The following is a 21,909-nucleotide window of genomic DNA, read 5'->3' as shown; positions in this document are numbered from 1 at the left end:
TATTAAAAACTATCTGCGTTCAAAAAATGTAAACCAATATTTCATTGTCGACCAAAACCATTCTGCTCTTGGTGTCATTGACAGTTGTATAAAAATCTTAAGAGACTTAAACCAACCACAAGGTGAGGTAGATGAAATGTCATATGACGACAAGTATAGACACTTCTCCATGGCAAAGATGAGACAAGTTTTAAATATTTACAATAACCGTAAACAAAAAGGTTTGGGAAACCACTCCCCCGAAGAAATGAAAAACAACCCTGACTTAGAGAAAGACTATATATTTAATAGTTTAGTCAAAAGAGACAAACAAGAAAGAATGCCAGGCTTCAAACTTAAGAAAGGTGACAAAGTAAAAATAGAAATACCTAAACGCGACCCATATGAAAATACTATTGACTATGACAACAATGGGAACTCGACAGGTACTCACATTCGTGTTCGTAAAAATAGAAGAAAGTATACAAGAGAATATTATGAAGTTTTAGGCAAACATGGCAAAATGTACAGACTGCAAGCAGAAGATAAAACTACTATTGTCAGACCTCGTTTCAAACTTTAAGTTCAAGGTGGTATACTTTCAAAGACAGTTCCTAACAAATATAAGACAACTCCTGACGAATATGCTAAAGAAGTTGAAAATGACGACTAAGCAATTCTATACCATGCGTAAACTGTCATGTAAGGTGGCATGTAGTCTTTACTTTGTCCGTTGTTTGCGTATACCCTGAAACGCGATGTGTATGGTTTCCTTCTCCCTGTGTGCTACCCCAGAAACAATTTATAGCAAACTGAACGTCGTCTTTAACATCATATCCTTTACCTTTTTTCATTGCTGACCAATCCCAAAATCTATGCTTATGCCAACCTGCTTGAGATGTACTTAAATCTATGTAGTGACTGTGCGCAGGTAAATTTGCACCTGAAATCGTTTTACTTCCACCTGTTTCCTTTGAAGAGTTTGCACAATACAAAAACCTGTCGACTATTTGAGTCCAAGTTCCAAAACCAAGTACTACTTCTGGTTTGGTAGAGTTCATTGACGTGTAAATAGAACCTATAGGATATAGTGTTTGAAGTATTTCAATCTTTAATGTTTGAAGCTCTGTTTTGTCAGCTTTTTTATCATATAAATCTTGAGCAGTGAATTTAACTTTGTTTTCATCCTCCATGACATAGACATTTCTACATTTAATGTCTTTATCCGATGTTATGTCATCCTCCGATGTTAAACCTTGTGGAAAGTTAGGAGGTTTCCAATTTAATACATCCCCACCAGTTCCATCAGGTTCTTCAACCGTTCCTGCAATATTTTCTATACCAACAGTTGCGAAGAAATCGTGTGTATGTCCAACGTCACTTTTCTTGTTTAAGGTTTCTTGTAAGTTTGTAATATTTGCAATGGTATGTGTATGAGTCTTTTTAGAATATTCTTTGTCAGCTCTTGTCACTTCACTTGACATTTTATTGTCAACATATGTTTTATCCGCTTTGTCATCTAACATTTCTTGAAGTTCATCTACGTCATAGATGTTATGTGTATGATGTTTTTGTGGGTATGTTCTATCTGTCCATGCGAGAATATAGTCTCTTGTTGCATCTACATACGCTTTGTCAGCTTTGTTGTCAATATCTGCCTTCAAAAGAAGTTCATCTATAGGTTTCTCGTTTAAAGTTCTTTTTGTTGGATTTATACAAACAGTATGGTTCTTACTGTCTTGAAACAGAAACTCGTCTGTCAATGGGTTTAATGTCAGTTTTAAGTTTCCTTCTTTCAATGACTCAGATATCTTAGAATAGTTTGAAAAGTTTGTTGTGTTCTTATTTAGAGCTTGCAAAATGAGTTGTCGGTTGTGTTGTATTTCTCTCATAGACGCTGTTTCTTTCGACATTTTTATTCTAGATAAAATATGCTTTCAATAGAAAAAGAAAATTCAAGAGTTGCTACAACTAAACCATTAGATGAACTTTTTACGAATGTCGGTCAAAAGTTTGAGACAGAGACCGTAAAGCATGATGGCTATCGTTTTGACTACCCACTAAGATGGTTAAGAGACCCATCCGTCACAAAAGCTATTGGCTTTCGTAGAATGAAGTTCATTTCAGAAGCCATACATGGTTTCCCATTTACGGTCGCTTTTGAAATTCGATACTATAACAAAGAAAAACGTACGTATGAGAAATTTGAACAGGGAAAACTTTTACAAGTTAGTTTGCTTGTAAACTTAGAAACAACTCTTCAAGCTTTTCAAGAAAAAATAAACGATATCTATCTCGAATATGCAAAACAGTACAACATTGACGAAGGAGAGTACCATCTCGATATTTTATATGACAGGAAAAATGCAACTGTTAAAATCAATAGAATAGAAGACCTTGGAGAAGACGTTTATATTTCTACAAAATATAACAACTTGGCATGGTATAGATTTTTGAGGATGTTAAATCAGCCAGCAGAATATCCAGTACACCCGAACTTTTATGAAGTCGAAAACCCTAATGGAACATATGAAAATGTTTTCGACTCAGATGCTATTATAGTTCATGCTTCATTTTCTGGTGCACAAAACTCTTTTTTATGCTTGGCAAATGACTTTTACGAAAAACCTACAAAGCTATATGAACCACCGAGTGGAAGTATTTCAGACTTTCAAGTATGGTTTACAACAGATGGAAGAAAGAGAATAGTTCCATTATACCATGCGTTTTACTTAGAACTTAGTTTCATATACAACTACTATCGAACGGTAAAAATATAATTTTTTAATACGGTTGAGGTGTTGGATTTGGTTGCCAACTAGACTGTGGTGCAGGTTCAGGCTGTTGTATAACAGGAGCTTGTTCTTCTGGTTCAGGGTCTTTAGGTATAATACCAACGAACTGACCTACTCTTTTGCCAATATTTTTGACTCCGTTCCAAATTCCTCTTCCTACGGTTTTTATTCCATTCCATATACCTCTTCCAACATTTCGAAAGAAGTTTCCTATTCTTCCAAAGAAACCCATTTTACTATATGTAAAAATCTAATGTCCGCCTAGTCTCTTACGTTTCCTTCTGAGTTCCATTGCATTTTTTAACTGGAGCTCATACATTCTATTTCTCCTCTGGTAGAAAACATACTCTGGGTCAACTCCTGTGTTCGCGTCATCTGCATAGAGTTGTTTATATCCCACTTCAGGGTTTGTATAAAACTCTTTCCATCTCATATTTGCATACCATGGTGGTAAGCCTAACGCAGCGTCATTTGACATGGCAGTTTGCATTTGTACATCTGTTGGCACTTGACCATAGTTTGCCATTGCAGTTTGTATTCTAACTTCATTTGGAATATTCTCTGGGTTTGGTTGTCCAGGTTTGCTGTGCATTCGCTAAGTTCTGTGCGTCCATTTAATATTAGATAAAAATATCTCTTACGAGTACATATGCTGAACATTTGCAGGCATTGGTTCATCTTCATATTCTCTATATCTTTCTGCCACGTCAAATAAGTAAATGACACAATGGAAAAAACCTAAAACAAGTAGTCCTATTTCAAACCACATTTACTTACCAATAAAATTTCTTTGTTATGACACTTTCTCCGGTTTTATAGGACCTCTCTCATATTCTATCTTATCGTATCTAAACTCATAGTCATGTATGTCCTCTAACCATCTCATGACACTTTCCAAACCACTTTTATCGGATGTAAAGTAAAAGCATGGATGGTTATGTAAAACGTCTAAAGTTTCTAAAGAGTCTCTCAAAGTCCAGTCTACTTGGTATTGAAAATCATATTGTGTTATAGAACGGCGGGTCTACTATAAAGAAAACATTTTCCTTGTTTTTATATTTTTCATACAACTCTGTCCAACGACATCTCACAAACTCTATACCCTCAGTATATTTTTCTATGTTCTCTTTGAAAACCTTTGTATAGTTAAGATATAAAACTTTTGACATAAGTGTTTCAATGTCATGAACTCTTATAGCACCACTATATAATAGTCTAGCAGATATACTATCCCAGTCAATATACTCTGCTTTTTTCAAAACCTCTCTGACAGTATTTTTCTTATCTAATGGTATACGTTCCATCTTACCTATAGGTATCTTTTCTTTCAACTCACTCAATATTTTGTTTGTGTCTGGTATATGTTTGAGACGGTTCATATAGTTGTCGAAGTCATTGCATATAATCTTTGAGTCAGGAAATACAGTATGGCACAAATGAGATATATAGAAACTTCCACCGAACAAATCTACAAATGTTAGACCATTCGGTAGTTTCTTAAGTTCTCTCAATAGAATATCTTTACATCTACTCTTATTTCCAAAGAAGGGTAGCGGTGGTTTTGTAAAATTCATTTTATATTTAATAAAAATGTTTTTCCCCTGAAAAGTGACAGAAAAGTGACAAAACATCTTCGGGGCTAGAGGGCACGAAGTGCCTGGAAGCCCCAATACTTTTTTTTTTTTTTTTTTTTTTTATACATGTTTATTTAAAGTTAATTGATAACTCATATAACACTAAACTCGATTTAAGTGTAAAAATCTATGGATTCTAAATTTTTCTTACAAAATAGGTTTATTTTATTACAAAAACACATGGTCATATAGTTTACATCAAGTAATTAAGTCAGCATCGGAAATTATAGATGAATTTGTTTGATCTTCATCAAAATCAGTTGTAGAAATAATCCAAATAATAACAAATATTGGAATTTCACATGTAAAGTTTACAGCGAGCTGTACAATCAGTTTTATATTGTTCAATTTGTTTAGATCAAACCATTGGTATTGAAATACAACTTTACTGTCATAAAAAGAGTCAAAACCTGAAAGAACAAATAATCCGAGAGTAAATGTAAAAATTGAGACATAAATTGGCTTAATAAATTTCTTCGGAACATAATCTTTGATATTTGATAAAACAAAGCAAATATTGAGTAGAATAAGGGAATAGATATCCTGAAAGCCATATAAAAGTTCATAAACCATCCCATAATCCATAAAAAATGGAGAATTACGTCCAAATTGTAAATTACGATCGAAAGAATAGACAACGCTTCCAACTAAGCGTACTGTATATATTAGGAAGAATATGTAATTGAAATATTTCAAGAATTTTGCAAATTTAATATCAAATGTCAGTAAAAATGAAGCTATTTGATGAAACAGCATGATAGATGCAAGTCTTCCAATGTTGTCCCAAATTCCTTGAATCCGAAAAAAGAAATCATCATCCTGATTATGAAAAAAATACATATTGATTGTACCAATACCAAATATGATAGGCTCCGCTTGTCACTGAATAAAACAGGCCTGGTATGAATGGATTTCTGAGCTGAAATTTAAGTCTTCGAATCATCTTTGCTGAATAAAAATAAAATGGAAGAATAAGTAAAGTCATAATACATAGATATATTATTGAACTCGGGTGATTGCAGATAAATAAAGCTTGGAACCTACATCCATTACTCTTTTGAAAATACTTAAGAGCATTGTAATTTTTTAGAGCCATTTAAAATTTGTGTCACAAAATTGAATGTTTTACAAAAAAACAATTTTAGTTTGAAATGGATAGAAAGTATTATACATATTTAATTTTTATGATTTTTTGAGTAACCTTAAAATTCCGATAATGCCTCAGAAAAATACCGATTTTGTACAAAATAAATGACAATTAAAAATATCAGGCCTCTGACGACACCTATCAACTTCTGTACTCTAAGAATTGATAAATTGTCATAAATTTAGTATAATACTTATAGTTTCAGATGAAAATTCTAAAAATTCCAACGAAAATATGAAGAAACAGAAATTTTGAGTTAAATTCTAATAGATATCGATAATGTGAAATAGATTTAGTATAATTAATAAAGTTCTAATTGAAATTTCGAAAAATCAAAATTAAAAATCCAAAGAAATGAATGCTTTATATCAAAATATATAACGAAAAAAGTTGATATAAAACAAAATTAGTATAATTTATATAGTTTTACTCGGAAATTCGAAAATAAAAATTAAAAAACCAAAGAAATGAATGCTTTATATCAAAATATATAACGAACAAAGTTGAGACAAAACAAAATTAGTATAATTTATATAGTTTTACTCGGAAATTCGAAAATAAAAATTAAAAAACCAAAGAAATGAATGCTTTATATCAAAATATATAACGAACAAAGTTGAGACAAAACAAAATTAGTATAATTTATATAGTTTTACTCGGAAATTCGAAAATAAAAATTAAAAATACAAACAAACTTAGACAAAACAACAAAATTCAATTAATATTCGTTATCACTATAATAGTTATACTCATCATCAGAATAGTTTTGTGCTTGTTCCTGAGATGAATAAAAATTTTTTGTATCTGCAGCTTGAACAGACTCTGTATACGACTGGTTATCAGTATAAACAGAGTAGTCGTATGTAGAAGCATTCTCTGTACCGAAATCTGTTACTGCTGTAGAATAATCGTAATCTGTAATTTGTGACCGAGATTCTGAGTAAAGTGGTCCTTCCGTGTAATACTGGCTGTTCGTTTCGTAGTCTCTGTCAGAATAAGCGGAATTATAGGTATAATTCGAGTTTTCTGTAGAATAAGCAACGGAATATTCCGATGGTGCGTATGAATAAGCTGTTTCGGATGCAGTTTCTTGATTGGCTGGTCGAGATAAAGATCTTTGGACGATATTCGGTCTTGGAACCATTTCTCTGGCTGGTCTTCTGTATCTTTGTTCTGTCTGGTTTAGAAGATTACGAGAGTATGTCGGAGAAGTGTAAGAAGGCTTCGTATAAGAATTTACTTGTAAATCATCGTCAGAATCGCTTTCTTCTTCTTCAAAGTCGGAATCACTCAATTCTATTGATATTTTCTGGCTTATCGTTGAGCTAGTATCAGAATTTTCTGGAATTTTGATTTCGCGGGTCTTTGAGCTGTTTGGAACAGCAGGAAGCATGGGCTTCTCACTAATTTGGTCATCATTGTGAAGACTCGCGGAAGCTTCTGTGAGAATTTTCCTTGCTTTCTCAATTAACGAAATAATTTCCTTTGGATCGCTATGCTCAGGACGATTTCTAGATGGGCTGCCATTTTTAGATCCTGATGCGTTGTAAAAATTCGCTTGGCGTGGCTTTTGGGTCGAATTTGAGAGTGGTCTGACATTTTGAGAGGTATATCTCATATTCTGACGAAGGTATGGCTGTGGACTGATACTTTGTGCATTTTTGTTTTGTTGTTTGATACCTGCACTAATAGGAGTTGAATAAATTTGATTATTTGGATAATTCATTGAAGATTTGCTCAAATATGACTGTGAATTTTGTTTTTGGGAAGGTGACTTCCATGTTTGATTGTTTGGCCAGTTCGATATTCCTAATCTTGAATTTGGCTGCATTTGAGTTTTCAAAAAAAAATGTTTACACTATCTTTACAAAACTGTTATTTCAGAATTATTGGCTCAAAAAGTGACAATTCTATACAATTCCGACATTTTTTTATTTTACACTCAAGAAACTGGCATTTCTATATTTGCTAGAGCTTCGGAATGGATCCTGTCTAAATTAACTCCATAGTGTTTTATATTTCACATATTAATTATGAGATTTTTGCAATAAAACAAAAAATACAGAAATATTTGTTTCATCAAATGATGTTTTCATCTAAAATAGATAATGGATGTATTTTGCCTTAGACCAAAAATGAACCTCTCTATTTGATCATTAACAAAAAGCAATACAATCGATAATTTTTCTTAATTTCTTTATAATTATTAATATTACATTTATTGATTGATGTAATCATGATAAAAATCCATATTGTGTAAGATTCCATATCTATTTGATTCAAGAACTCTAAGAAAAGACAAATAAATTTCCGAATATCAGTATTACATATAGTTTGAGTGTGTTTGAGAAGTGTAAATAAAAGAAATGATATAAAAGTTAATAAAAATAAAAATACAGTTTATAATATATTGCTTATGAAGTTGAATATTTGTCAAGTCTGGCATTGATTGATGTATAGAAATCTTTTGCCATTCTGATGTAATTCTGGACAGTTTCACGGATAATACTTGGATTTCCTTTTCTGAATTCGTTGATCATGCTTGAGATCAAATTATCAGAATTGGCTCCAATACTTAACTGTTGCTTGATTGAATCTATTTCAAACTTGATTTCAGGAATTGGTTGGATATGATTTGCTTTGTCATTTGCATCTGATTTGAGTTTAGAAACAACTTCCCAGTCAGAAAATGGATCAATTTCTTTCTCTTCTTCCTTTTCTTCTGGTGCTTGCATGTCTTTGAATGGATCGTTCCTGATCATTTCATTAACTTCCTTGAAAAGCTGGGAAATAAGAAGCTTTTCGTTCATCTTGATGTTCTGTAATGGGAATGGTTTTGGAGCATTGTAATCTCCTTCAGGAATGCGCACCATGTATACTTCACGATTTTCTCTTTCACTGAAATCTTTTGTTGTTTCAATTGCCTTCTTCATTGTTGTAACAGCATTAGATAGGAATTGGCAGAAGTCAACTTTAACAACCTTTCTGTTAATGAAGTTGAATCCTGTGCGGTAAGCTTGAATTGCAAGAGCATATTCTTGATTCGACTTCTGGAAATTGCCAAATTGAAGATATGCGTATGCTTGGTAGTATGCAAGTGATAATGTGGAGATTGGATAGAAGTAAGAACGTGAAACTTCTGGCATTTGATCTGCAACTCTTACACATTCCTTTAATTGTTCAATGGCAGTAAGTGCTTGGCATCCAAGATAGTTTGGATTCTTGCCGCTGACCTGAAGAATTGCAACTTGCCATAAAGAAATAAGATATTTGTGATATGCCATAGTATATTCAACAATAAGCATGTTGAAGAATGGATGGCTCATATCACTGAGCAGCATTGCTAAGTTCTCTGTAATTGCTTCACAATCTGCCATAATTGGATTGAATTCTCTGAGATAATCAACACAAGAAGAATCAATCAATTGGATTCTTTGATGTAATGTGGCAAGATAGTTCCAGAGTGTATTTACAACTTCTACTTTGCCATCATTAGAATCATAATAGTAGGCAGATTTAAATGGATTTGTGTATGATGTAGGAACTTTTGCATGAAGCAATGTGTTGAGCATTGGAATGTATTGCTTGAATGCTTGTTCATCATATGTTGGAAATCTTGTTCTCTTTGCGATTGAAACTACATTTTGTGCATTTCCACCAAAAACACTATTAAGGGCATTATCTGTGCGAGAATCTTTGTTCTTTGTTGGTGGGAATGGAACCATCAGGAATTGGGAATTCATTGTGGAAAAATGAAGAAATTTCGCGATGAAATTTTTCAGGTATCCAAATTTTTTTTGGATTCACCGTGAATTTTTTGAGAGCGAAAATTGAAAGAAGGTAAAATTGAAAAACATAGATATTAATATAATTACCAAAATTTGCTAAGATTTGAAAAATTTTCAACCTTGCTAACACTTTCAATTTCAAACTCTCAAAAAATCGATTTATAAGAGCGAAATAAACTCTTTGATCGGGTTTGAAAGTAAGTGAAAAATTAAAACCAATAGCATTAATACTAAGAACAACGTATTATCGCATCATAATATTGCATAATATGCCAAGAATTTGAATTTAATTGCTCCATAAATTGAGGAATCGTTATAGCAATGAGTTTATTTCATATGTTATTTGGTATTTTAGCAATGAACCATATATATGTTAGAACGGCTTATACATAAAGCAAAATATTGAACATTATTTTTGGAAAGAATATAAATTTTCTAATTTTATCACAGGCAATTTATTAAGTGGTAAAAAATAGATGGATCTATTGATATGAAAAATTCTAAATAATTTCAAAGATTGAGAAAATGAAAATTAAGATATATTTTTTACCTTTATTTTGATTAATTTTATACTTAACGCTTTTGGAAGAAGTCGAGGAAACTTTAAACAAACAATGTAGATAAGACACTGGATCATTTTATAGCGAAAAGAGAAGAAAATTTTATTCCTGCATAAAATTTATTTTGAAGGCATATTTTCGTTGATAAATATTTCATGAGTGACGTTAAAGACCAAGGTGGAGAAACCATCGAATCGAAGACAGATCAGACCAAAAATTCGGATTATGAAGGTTATTCTTCTGATTTCGAAGATAACGACAACAATCAAAAGGAATCAACTAAAAATAACCAAGCAACACCTACTAAAAAGACCAACAATGACGGTGAGATCTCGAATAATATCAAGAATCTCATAAATCTACCTCCTCAGGGCATCCATAACGACCCTAAAAACAATGAAAATGTAGGTTCAACCGATTCTGATACTTCTAACAATAAGGAAGATTCTGATCAAAAGCCAAAAGAGCCATCAGAGCCTAATACAAGCCGCCGCAGAAAGGCTATAAGAACTAATTCCTCCGAAGGATCCGAAAACTCTGATGATGACGGTTCCAACAAAGATCAAGGTACTGCAACCGATATTACATTTGAAACAGAGGTTAACGAAAGTCAACTTGTCAGAAAAGGCGATCGAGCTCCGAGAAGGCACAGAAGAGCAACCACAAATGATATCGATAACAATAACGATTACGAAGACAGTGCCGATGTTGTTTATAGAGATTTTAACGGATGTTCGATTATGAATTATGATCCTAACGATAAATCAAAACCGATCACAGATAAGCTTACACTCGAGGCAATCTCGAATCTCTCCATTTCCGAAGATGATATCTATTACCCAGACGAAAAAACAATTTATCAGTATACTCACGATCCTGTTCTCATTCCACATGTAAGAAGACAACTTTGTGAAAGAGTTGACAGAGTTAGAGCATTTGTACAGCGCGAATGCGAGCGTTTACAAAGAGTTCCACCTCCAGATGTTATTTTGGCCGCTAGATCAGCAAATTACAGCCAATCAAGGCAATCGCAACAAGCAAAGGAGATAAAATCAGGAGCAAGCTCTCGTAAGTCCTTTATTGAACAAGAAGCAGATCGTCAAGATCGTCAACGCCAAAGGAACATCAAAGAAGCAGAAAACTTAATCGCTGCTATACTCAAAGAGCAAATACGTAACGAAGAAGACGAAAGACAAAGACAAAGGGAAGCTGCCGAAATCGCAAGACAAAAAGAAGAAGTTAAACGTAAAAGGGCAGCAGAAAAACAAAGAAACCTTGAGAACCAACGCAAACAAGAAGAAGCCGAAAGACAAAGGAACTTAGAGAACCAAATGAAACTCGAAAAACAAAGAGAAGACATGGAAAGATTCGAAAAACTACAAAAAGCTCGTGAAGAGAAAAGAAAGGAAGAATTTGAACGCTTAGAAATCGAGAGAAAGAAGAAGATGGAAGCGGCAAAGGCAGCAGCAGAAAAGGCCGAAAGCGAAAAGAGAAGAAGAGCCGATATCCAAAGAAGAGAAATCGAAGAAAGGGAGAGAAGATTCGCAGAAAAGAGATTACAAGAACAGAAAGAAAGAGAAATAGAAAACGCAAGATTGGCCAAAGAAGCACAAGAAAGACTTGAACAACTCAGGCAACAGCAACAAGACATGATTGACAGGAAGAGACAAGAATCTGATGCAAAATCTCTCAGAACAGAAGCTGTTATGAAGAAATTCATTGAAGACAGAAACGCAAAGACATTGGAACTCAAACAAAGAGAAGAAGAAAAGCACAAGAAAGCTTTGTTCCACATCCAAGTCACAGAACGGAAAATTGCTGAGAGAAAGAGGATGCAATACAAGATGAATGAGATGAAACACAAAGAACTCATCAATGAAAGAGAACAAAACTCTGCAAGACAAAGAGTTAAAAACGCAATTTCGGAACAAATTAAATTAGAAGAGAAGAAACAACAGGCAGCAATGATGAACGCACAAAAGCAAGCAGAAGCAAGAGAGAAGGCAAGATTATACGACGAACATATGAAAGTTCTCGCAAGAGAAGAGGCAGAAAGAAGAATTGCCTTAGAAAGACAAGAAAGAGCCAAAGCTGAGTTAGCAAAGAAGAAGGCTGATGCTCAAAGAGGTGATGCTCAAATGAAGACTGCTTTGAAGAATTCTAATTCAGCACAAATTACTGCAATGGCAGAAAAGTGGGGATTGGACATCAACAAGATCAGAGAAAAGCTTCTCAATAAAACACGTGGCTCCAGCTCTTATAAATCTATCATGTCTACACCACAGCTCCCGACAGCAAAGAAATCTCGAGAATCTGATGCACCAATTGCAGCCAGATCTCAAAGATATTTCGCTGATCCAGGCATGTAATACATTTTATTATTATATTATTATTTTCTCTATGTAAATCGGATTATAAAATTTTATTCGAAATTTTTCTCTAATGGATCCAATTGATTCACATTCCATTAGATATGTAAATGAATTTTCTCTTCTTTTCTGTCTGATTTCGAAGAAAGGTTTTGCGAAATAATTTCAAGTTTAAATTCTCTACATTATAGAGGATGTTACTGCGGACATTGCGATCAGGCTTCACTTTGGGGTTCTAAAAATAAGTTTTATGGTTAAATTATGAACATGTGAATTAAATGCAAAATTGAAGATAGTAAGAATTGGAGCATAAGTATAATGGAAAGCTTTAATACGACAAGATATATCATTATATTTCTAACATGAGGTTTTCCACGAACGATCGCAGGGTTCGTAAAACAAACATAAATATTTCTGAGTAACTAGTCAATAATTGAGATTGATATGTAAAATGGAAACTAACTTATGTTGATTGAATCCGCAAAACACTGTAAAGTTCGAAGAGGAATAATTGGCAAATTACTATATACTTCTTAGGGATGAGGGAAATGCTATTAATTTCATCGAAAACGATAAGCTTTCCTTTTGTAATTTCTCCAAAACCAGTTTTTTAAAATTAAATATGAAAACAAAATAAATTAAATCATCATAGCAAATATTTTTAATAATTATATCAAATCTTTCGTAAAATTAACAATTCTCAAAATAATTTTCAGATCAATGCGAATAATAATATAATAAAGAAGTCATAATCGTTTCAAAGGTCGCAACTCCGTTAATTATCTCAAATTTTCTGTTTGGAGATTGGAAAAACGATGAATCATCTCAAATTTTTGTGAACATAACAATTTAATTCAAATGATGTTAAATTGACCAAACATGATGGAAATCTAATTTTCATGTTTTTAACACTATTGCATTTGCAATTATCATATTATCCGGAATATTTGTTCGAAATTTTATTCTCAATAAAAATCTTTTAAGGGTCCACTGTAAAAATTGAAAGTCTCTCAAAATTGAGAGGCGATTTGCAAATAATCATTATCGTCATTTTTCGAAAATCCACTTTTCTTAGTGTTCTGATTAATATTATGTGAATACAACAATGAAGCATATGTTTCAATAAGATGGTAATATATTCTATCACTTCAAATCTCATAAAAATTGCAAAATCAGTGAGTTTTATAAGAACATGATTTTTTCGAATTTTTTTGCTTTTGGATGCGTGTTTTGAAAAATAGATATTTTCGAATTTTAATTTTATCTTAAGTATAAGTTTTATATTAGGAATTTTTTTGACCTATTTCCAATCATTAATTCCAATGTTTTTCAAGGAATTTAATTGAGAAGAAATTAGGAATTTCGCTTTAATGCCATTACAAACTAATATTATGATGCATAATATATATATATTTATTGAGGCTAATGCCGGGATATCTTGCATTTAAAAAAAATTCAAAGAATTGACAATTGGATAGCACAAATTTAATTCCCTGGACAAAGTATTATTGTTTATATATTCAAACCATTATCCTTAGTTTAGATATGTTGGCCAAAAATTTTCGTGTTATTTTTTGTGTTTAAGCATAAATTATGTATTTACTTATGAAAAATAAGCATTTTATTCATTATCATAAAGATATACCATAACAATTGATAAAATTTTTTTTAAAAAAATTGTGTATTTTAGTGGGTATTATTCTGGATAATGCCAATTTTTACAAGATTTAATATTAACCATATCAATAGCCGACTCAATGTAAAAATTTAGATATTATTTTTTCATTAATCAAACTTTGATAAATTTTAGTATAATGAACGATTTTGTTTCGTGTATGATACAGAAATGAAAAGCTTAATTAATATCATTTTGCATTTTTTAAAGGATGTTAGAGTACATCTACATTAAAAAATCAGATTTGAACTGCGATACTGCATCAAATTGATGCATATCTGATAAGGATCTCAAAAGAGTAAAGTTAATTTTTTTGTGTTTTTTTAAGTTTTGGGCCTTAGTAAAACACCATCTCGAGCAATATTTTTGGGAGACGATAGACCTTATTTGGCCTTACAGTGGACACTTAAAATTTGCTAAAATATTTACCAAGGTTAGTCCTCATTATTCAATTCACACTTAAAATTTTATCTAACATTTTGATCTATTCAATTTTCTTCATCGTTTAAATTTTTTGTTAAAAATTTGCTAAAGTTACCTCCATATATAGGTAATCAAATGATATTTAAATATAAAGAATGTTGGACCAGCGCCATCGGTCGTTTCAGAAATTTTCTCAAAAATTTTTTATCGTTGTTTTCCAAAAAAATGCTAAAGTTATCTACACACCATCTATATCAACTTTCCTCTAATCAACTATAAATTTTCAATATGAAATGATCGTTAAACTATTCTATTTTTTTTACATTCAATTAAAAATTAAAATTAAAAAAATATGAGTTGTAATCCGGGTTATGTTCAATGGATTAAGTCAGTATTTGGCGAGTGCATTGTTACACCAAGAGACAAATGGAGCTTTTGGATCGGAATGTTCTCAAACTTGATCTGGCTTGGTTCATCTACTCCTCAATACATCCAGAACTGCAAGACAAAGCGTGTTGATGGCCAGAGCCCATTCTTCTTCAGTTTACTATTCTCCGGTAATGTTTTCTCCTTGATCGGACTTTTAATTAACGGCGGTCTTGTTGTCCAACTCATTCAAGCCATTATTTACGTTATTCTCGATGGAATTCTCTTCTCTCAGTACATATATTATCGTTGCTGCTATGTAGAATGCTGCAAAGATCAACTGAAAGCTGATAATGATAATAAGAAACGAAATCTTACCGAAATCGACGATGCTAGTGACGATATTATAGCTCCAGCAGTTGCAGGGGTTGCAGCTGCCGTAGTATTAGCTGCAGTTGACTATGCTCACCCATACAAAAAAGCTGATTTAGTTGGCACATTATTCGGCTGGGCCTCAGCATGCATCTACATCTCATCAAGAATCCCACAAGTCATCAAAAACTTCACAGATAAGATTGTCAAAGATTTAAGTCCATTCTACGTTATCCTTGCCATTGCAGGAAATGGAACTTATTTGATGTCACTTTTTATCAAATCTGTTGAAGCTCAGTTCTGCTGGAACCAGATGCCATGGATCATTGGCGCTGGTGGTCCTCTATGCTGCGACTGCATATTCTTGATACAAATGTGCGTTTTCGGACTTGCAAAGGGATCAGACAATGTCCATGAAGATAAATCCGGTGAGGAACAAGAAGAGGACAACGGAGAATACTACGATGAAATTAAGAGAATTTCTGAATTGTAATCATTGAGTATTTTCTTTATTATAATAAATCTTTTTTTTAGTGCTTTCATTTGTAAATTATTGCTATATTACTGTTATCTCTTATAATTTCTTATTCACTTTGTTTGTTTTTTGATTAAATTATTAGATTTCTGATAATTTTTTTCAATTTTATTCGGATTTGAAGGTAAATTTGTGATTAAATTGATTTAACACAGCTATAAAGAGAAGAATACAGAAGAAAATGAAAATAATTAAGGATAAATTTTCCAATCATTTAAAAAATCTTGCTATTGCTATAATAAAGAGTTATTAAGACGCATAAGCATCAAGCACTTTCTTGTGGAGTTCTATTTTTATTAACAAATAGCATTTCAGGATTTCAAATTAATATTGATAACTATATGATATGAAATGCAAGTATGTAATGCAAATTTAGAAATTTAAAAATTTGTATGTTAAATGACCTAATATTTTACTATATTTTTGATCAATTTTCATTTTGCTATATATGAGTCAAATACCACAAAGTATTTTTCGATAATAAAAATATAATAGAGTGAAACAAATATAAAAATTAATTAACTAAAGATTTTAAAATAATTTAGATAAATTATGAAATATAAATAATAATGAATGGAGAAATTGTGCTGATTGAGAATTTGTCAAGTTTGACTTTGCAGGAGTAGAGTGAAATACATTGTTTGATAGAAATAGAAGGAAGACCAGAGACATTAACGAGTTTATGAATGAAATCTTTGTTTCGATTCTCGATATGAAGACCACATTCGAGTGATGAACAACCAAGGAATGCATCTTGTTCAACACGTTCGACACAAAGTGGGATGTTGATAGACTTGAGAGATGTGCAGCCTTCGAATGCATTAGATGAGATAGTACGAACACTGAAACTTGGAATGAAGACAGAAACAAGATTTCGACAACTTTGGAATGCAGATTGACTGATTGTCGTAGTTGTGTCAGGGAGAGAAAAGAAAGAGTATCTCGATGCAGGTGGGAATAGAATAAGACTCGTCTTATCAGAGTTGAAAAGTGCACCACCGAAGATAGAATATCGAGGACATGTGCAATTGATTGTCGAAATCGAAAAGCAATAACGGAAAACACCAATACCAAGGAATTCAAGATTTGAGTCTTCTGGAATGATGATCGTGTCTAAGTTGCTGCATTCTTCGAATGCATAGTTATTGATAGTTTGAACTCGTGATGGCAGATTGATTCTTGAAATAGATGTCTTAGAAAGTGAATGAACACCAATAGTGTTGATGTTTGGTGGGAACTTGAAGTCTGACAAATCAATGTTTGAGTGGAAAACATAATCATTCAATATGTTTATTTTAGTGCACTTAGAAAGATCGGCATTCACAATGTTGCAATTAATGAATGCATTATTTGATATTGTTTGTAAAGTTTGTGGGAATGAAACTATAGAAAGTTGATTACAATATGCAAAACATTCTGATTCAATAGAAACTAATGTTGATGGGAGTTTGATTGATGATAGTGATTGACATGAATAAAATGATCGAGATCTCAATGTTGTCACTGAGCTTGTTTCAAATATGATATTGTTCAGTTTAGAACAACTTTCAAATGAACTAATTGACATCGATACTAAGTTTGGTAATGTAATTTCTGTGAGTTTGTTGCATTTTGAAAATGCAAATTGTCCGATTGATGTTATTTTCTGTGGAAGAGTAACAAATTGAAGATTTGTGCATCCATAAAATGCATATTCTTCAATTGTTGTTAATTCTGAATATGAATCAAGTTTCAACTTTTGAAGTTCTGCTCTATTATAAAATGTTTTCGCTTTGATAACTTTGACTGTTGGAAGAATCTTAATTTCAGTCAATGTAGAACCAAGATATATTGAAATAGATGTGTTTCCTTTATCTAAGACCAAATACTGATCATCAACATAAAACTTTGATTGATTACCAAAAATAAGTTTAGCATTTGGAGGAAATGCATTTCCACCAATTGATGTTAAATTATCTGGCAAAACAACTTCTGTTAATCCTGTTCCTTCAAAACAACTATCGCCAATTACCGTGACAGAATCTGGAATTTCAATTGATACTAATTTTGGGCATTGTTTGAATAAACTATTAGCCAACTGTTTAATTCCTGAAGGAAATCTAACAGATTCAAGAGTAGATATTGAATAAAAACATGCAGAGTTTAAAGTTTTGACTGAATCTGGAATATAAATTGGCTTCAAAAAACTTCCAACAAAAGCCCAATCTCCAATTCCTTTTACTGTGTTAGGAATTGTAACACCGGTGATCATTGATTCTTTAAAAGCTAGAGTTCCTATTATAGTTATTCCAGTTGGAATTACAACATCACCTGGCCGTTTATTTGGGTATTTAATTAATGTTGTTCCTTGAATGAGAGCATTATTTTGGACCGAAAATAATGTGTTTCCTTTGGCTACAACTATCGTTTCTAATTCATAAGCAAATTCAAAAGTTCTTATGTCAATTGATATAACTTTATCTGTTATTGTGAATAAACTAACATTTGTTGATGCAATGATTCTGCCATTCAAAGATTTTATATTATTTGTTAATGGGATATCAATTGTTTTTAATTTAGATGAAGATTCGAATAATCCATATGGTAATTCTTCAAGTGTTGAAGGAAGGGATATTGAAGTAGCACCAATATTGGAAAAACAATATTCACCAATTTTGACTAAAGTTTGAGGAAATATAATGCTTGTTAATGAAACACAGTGCTGAAATGCAAAACTACCAATAGCAGTCAGATGCGTGCATGAAGAGAGATCAACATTGTTAAGATGATAGCATTTAAAAAAGGAATAATTTTGAATTTCTGAAAGAAGAGTGTTTTCTTCAAATGATACGGTCTCAATAATAGAATTACATTCTTTGAATGCATATAGATTACTACTTTCTCCTTTAATGATTTCCACAAACTTTGGAACAACCGCGTGAACAACATTACTTGGAACAGAATGCAGAATTCGTTTGTCAGTTGAATATACATATTTTGTATTTTCATCTATATATGTCATCTAGATATTGATCTATTGTCAAATCATATAAATTATAATAACCTTATTTTTAAGGTTTTCATTTTATCTTGAACCACAAATAAAATTAGGCTTTATATTCATAAAAATCATAAGATTCTGTTTCCACAACAATTCAAATCAGTTTCTTAGTTTTTTATATTAAGGGTGCCGGAAAGTGAAGTGAAAGCTATTAAAAAACATCACTTTTCAAAGACATAAAATCATTTTTATTTTGATTCATTTATATGAGTATAAATCTTAAGTGATGATATATCAAAGTATCATATTTAAACTAAGTAAAATCGATGTTTTTGAATATAAGGTTATCAAAAACACACAAAAATCATACAAAATTTTTAAAATCTGGAAGGGAAAAAGTACATTTATCTCAACATATGAGAATTAAAAATAAAATTTGTTCTGTAAAACTTTTAGTATAACTATTGAAATTTTGTGTTTAATGTATCTCTCTGGTTTAAACACAATATTGGAGGACCAGATACAAATCTAATTAAACTTTGAATGTGGCCATTTCGGCTGGAAACAGCTACCATCAGGTTTGTTCTTTAATAGTAATCAGTAGAATCCAGTGAGATAGTAGTGTAATAGGTTTTAGTTTTGAAGTTACCCACTAATTGCATCTCGACACTTTTTAACAAGTTCCAAATGTTTCCTGTAAAATATCTAGTATCTTGTACCTAGATATTATTCTTGCAGTATCAGTCCATGCGATGGAAAAACCAGGGACAGGATAGGTCCGCAAGTTCGAAAATTGAGAAGCAGTTTTCTGAGGACTGGAAGTATCCAAGACTTCAATATCATAGAAGTAATGTTATATACGAAAACGATAAAAACAGTTTGACAGAAAAGTGACAACTTTACGTGTCAAAAATATAAAAAGTGATATTTTATTCATCATTATCTTCTTCATAATTTATTTCATATTCTTCGTCTTACCAACAAAAGATGGGAATGTGAACAATTGCGGGCAATTTTTAGCCATTTTGGCTTGGAACTAGAGCCTGCGAGGTACATGGATAGTATCAGTACCTCACAGGCTCTAGTTCTCTATATGGCGCCGAGAAATTTTGGTGAAATGTGGTCGCATTTCACCAAAATTTTTTCGGCGCCATAGGATGAATTGGAGGGTGAGAGATATTATTTCATACAATACTACTCTCACCCTCCAATTCCCAGCCAAAATGGCTAAAAATTGCCCGCAATGTGAACAATTGCGGGCAATTTTTAGCCATTTTGGCTTGGAACTAGAGCCTGCGAGGTACATGGATAGTATCAGTACCTCACAGGCTCTAGTTCTCTATATGGCGCCGAGAAATTTTGGTGAAATGTGGTCGCATTTCACCAAAATTTTTTCGGCGCCATAGGATGAATTGGAGGGTGAGAGATATTATTTCATACAATACTACTCTCACCCTCCAATTCCCAGCCAAAATGGCTAAAAATTGCCCGCAATGTGAACAATTGCGGGCAATTTTTAGCCATTTTGGCTTGGAACTAGAGCCTGCGAGGTACATGGATAGTATCAGTACCTCACAGGCTCTAGTTCTCTATATGGCGCCGAGAAATTTTGGTGAAATGTGGTCGCATTTCACCAAAATTTTTTCGGCGCCATAGGATGAATTGGAGGGTGAGAGATATTATTTCATACAATACTACTCTCACCCTCAATTTTAATTACTTAAACTCATTCTATTTTTTTGACATGTAAATGTCACTTTTACTGAGATCTGACACAATGTCAGATCTCTTTTTTTCGTATATAAGAGTAAAAACCTTATATATATACCCTACTAATATATGTTTCAATATCAGTAATATCTTTACTACAAATGAAGTTGTGAGCAATACTCGAAATCGCGTCAACTCACTTTCCGGCATCCTTAAGAAACTCCTCATCATTATATATCACAATTGGAAGTGATGTTCAGCATTCGAAAGTTTTAATTGTTAACATTAATATCTCAATCCATTTTTTTTAAATATAGGGTGTCTAAAGGTGCGTTTAGCACAGCGCTCTATATGAGACTATTAAAGGAGATATATGCTGATTATAAATATATAATAAAAAATATGAATATATGTATATGATGAGTATGTTGTATTTTGGCGCCATGCCGGGATATAAAATGAATTTTGAGACAAGAGGCGGTTTCGCGGGAAATTTTGGCGGGATTTTTTTCATTTTTTTAATGAATCATAAAGAAAACATCCTCGCTCTTGCAAAAAAATGCAAAGACTGTAAAAAAATCTACGAGACATTGGTAAAATGCTTCGGTATGGATGCTCCTAGCTATTCCACTGTAACGTATCATGTTAGGATGTATCACTTCATGAACAAAAAGGCGCCCATCATAAAAATTGACAAAAAATCGCCGGATCAAAGAAAAATCAAAGCAATTCTTCAAGCGCTAGATGAAGACCCAAGAGCATCACTCAGAAGGATAGAGGAGATGACAAAGATACCAGGTACAACAGTCAGTTATTATCTGCACAATTATTTGAACTACAAACTAGCGTATACACGTTGGGTTCCGCACAACCTTAATTCAGTTCAAAAAAAATCTAGAGTCCAATCTTCGAAAGAGCTCCTCTCTATATTGGGTGCGTATCAATCCAAGAAGTTTCGCTTTTTAGTAACAGGGGACGAGTCTTGGTTTCAATATGCAACAGAAGCCAAAATCATGTGGATCCCGAAGGATGAAAATCCGCAAACATTCCCGAAGAAAAAAATTGACACACCAATGATGATGTTGTCGGTTTTTTGGGGCGTGAATGGCATCATCGCAATTGATATTCTTCAAAAACCTAATACAATGAATGCTCAGTATCTAATTGACAATGTTCTTACTCAAATTATCAATTCTGATGAGTTTGAGAAATCCAAACAACAAAAACAAAAGTTTGCAATTCATTTTGATAATTCAAGAGTTCACAAAAGTCATAAGGTAATGAATTACTTGTTGGGAAACAATGTCAAAGTTGTTCCAAACACAATTTATTCACCTGATATTGCACCCTCTGACTTTTATTTATTCGGCACGCTAAAAAAGAGAGCTGAAGGACGCGAATTCGCGAGTCCAGATGATCTTGAAAATTTTGTAAGAGAGCAATTTGAGCAATTTTCTCATGATGATTTAAAGCGTGTCTTTCAAGCCTGGATCGATCGCTGCGAACGCGTGATTGAATCCAATGGTGATTATATTTAAATAAACTTTATATATATGTAACTTGTTTATTTCTATTC

At 32.5% G+C, this 21,909-nt stretch overlaps 9 protein-coding genes and 1 pseudogene across 10 annotated transcripts, besides 8 other annotated features; 4 read left to right on the top strand and 6 right to left on the bottom strand.

Annotated features, from left to right (window-relative positions):
• Positions 1 to 1,772: part of a mobile genetic element that runs on past the window's edge.
• A 138-nt stretch (positions 1,773 to 1,910) lies between these two features.
• TVAGG3_0653750 (uncharacterized protein) lies at positions 1,911 to 2,759 on the top strand (the record flags this gene model as incomplete). Its single annotated transcript, XM_001314738.1, has 1 exon — positions 1,911 to 2,759. One exon carries the CDS (start codon positions 1,911 to 1,913, stop codon positions 2,757 to 2,759), a length of 849 nt encoding a protein of 282 aa, XP_001314772.1.
• A 4-nt stretch (positions 2,760 to 2,763) lies between these two features.
• TVAGG3_0653740 (serine threonine-protein phosphatase family) lies at positions 2,764 to 3,006 on the bottom strand (the record flags this gene model as incomplete). Its single annotated transcript, XM_001314737.1, has 1 exon — positions 2,764 to 3,006. The coding sequence occupies one exon, from the start codon at positions 3,004 to 3,006 to the stop codon at positions 2,764 to 2,766; it is 243 nt and encodes an 80-aa protein (XP_001314771.1).
• An 18-nt stretch (positions 3,007 to 3,024) lies between these two features.
• TVAGG3_0653730 (uncharacterized protein) lies at positions 3,025 to 3,252 on the bottom strand (the record flags this gene model as incomplete). Its single annotated transcript, XM_001314736.2, has 1 exon — positions 3,025 to 3,252. One exon carries the CDS (start codon positions 3,250 to 3,252, stop codon positions 3,025 to 3,027), a length of 228 nt encoding a protein of 75 aa, XP_001314770.2.
• A 275-nt stretch (positions 3,253 to 3,527) lies between these two features.
• Positions 3,528 to 4,348, bottom strand: TVAGG3_0653720 (annotated as a pseudogene). The gene has a single exon. A coding segment is annotated over exon 1 (821 nt).
• A 1,636-nt stretch (positions 4,349 to 5,984) lies between these two features.
• TVAGG3_0653710 (uncharacterized protein) lies at positions 5,985 to 7,391 on the bottom strand (the record flags this gene model as incomplete). Its single annotated transcript, XM_001314735.1, has 1 exon — positions 6,274 to 7,386. One exon carries the CDS (start codon positions 7,384 to 7,386, stop codon positions 6,274 to 6,276), a length of 1,113 nt encoding a protein of 370 aa, XP_001314769.1.
• A 562-nt stretch (positions 7,392 to 7,953) lies between these two features.
• On the bottom strand, positions 7,954 to 9,342 carry TVAGG3_0653700 (alix/aip1 like domains domain-containing protein; the record flags this gene model as incomplete). The annotated part of the gene is made up of 1 exon (XM_001314734.1): positions 7,970 to 9,298. One exon carries the CDS (start codon positions 9,296 to 9,298, stop codon positions 7,970 to 7,972), a length of 1,329 nt encoding a protein of 442 aa, XP_001314768.1.
• A 700-nt stretch (positions 9,343 to 10,042) lies between these two features.
• TVAGG3_0653690 (uncharacterized protein) lies at positions 10,043 to 12,680 on the top strand (the record flags this gene model as incomplete). Its single annotated transcript, XM_001314733.1, has 1 exon — positions 10,059 to 12,272. The coding sequence occupies one exon, from the start codon at positions 10,059 to 10,061 to the stop codon at positions 12,270 to 12,272; it is 2,214 nt and encodes a 737-aa protein (XP_001314767.1).
• A 575-nt stretch (positions 12,681 to 13,255) lies between these two features.
• Positions 13,256 to 14,351: a mobile genetic element.
• Positions 14,352 to 14,714: 363 nt separating this feature from the next.
• TVAGG3_0653670 (basic amino acid transmembrane export protein, SEVEN transmembrane protein 1-related family) lies at positions 14,715 to 15,665 on the top strand (the record flags this gene model as incomplete). The annotated part of the gene is made up of 1 exon (XM_001314732.2): positions 14,816 to 15,601. The coding sequence occupies one exon, from the start codon at positions 14,816 to 14,818 to the stop codon at positions 15,599 to 15,601; it is 786 nt and encodes a 261-aa protein (XP_001314766.2).
• A 336-nt stretch (positions 15,666 to 16,001) lies between these two features.
• TVAGG3_0653660 (surface antigen family) lies at positions 16,002 to 18,665 on the bottom strand (the record flags this gene model as incomplete). The annotated part of the gene is made up of 1 exon (XM_001314731.2): positions 16,194 to 18,644. The coding sequence occupies one exon, from the start codon at positions 18,642 to 18,644 to the stop codon at positions 16,194 to 16,196; it is 2,451 nt and encodes an 816-aa protein (XP_001314765.1).
• A 142-nt stretch (positions 18,666 to 18,807) lies between these two features.
• Positions 18,808 to 19,474: a mobile genetic element.
• Positions 19,465 to 19,536: a mobile genetic element.
• A 120-nt stretch (positions 19,537 to 19,656) lies between these two features.
• Positions 19,657 to 19,765: a mobile genetic element.
• A 141-nt stretch (positions 19,766 to 19,906) lies between these two features.
• Positions 19,907 to 20,015: a mobile genetic element.
• Positions 20,016 to 20,156: 141 nt separating this feature from the next.
• Positions 20,157 to 20,265: a mobile genetic element.
• Positions 20,266 to 20,647: 382 nt separating this feature from the next.
• Positions 20,648 to 21,909: part of a mobile genetic element that runs on past the window's edge.
• Positions 20,744 to 21,871, top strand: TVAGG3_0653600 (Mariner transposase; the record flags this gene model as incomplete). The annotated part of the gene is made up of 1 exon (XM_051241731.1): positions 20,744 to 21,871. The coding sequence occupies one exon, from the start codon at positions 20,744 to 20,746 to the stop codon at positions 21,869 to 21,871; it is 1,128 nt and encodes a 375-aa protein (XP_051088318.1).

Source organism: Trichomonas vaginalis, chromosome III (genome assembly GCF_026262505.1).
Source record: "Trichomonas vaginalis G3 chromosome III, whole genome shotgun sequence".
Classification (NCBI taxonomy): Eukaryota; Parabasalia; order Trichomonadida; family Trichomonadidae; genus Trichomonas; species Trichomonas vaginalis.
The sequence above is the reverse complement of the archived record's forward strand: the minus strand, read 5'-3'. Positions and strand labels throughout refer to the sequence as shown.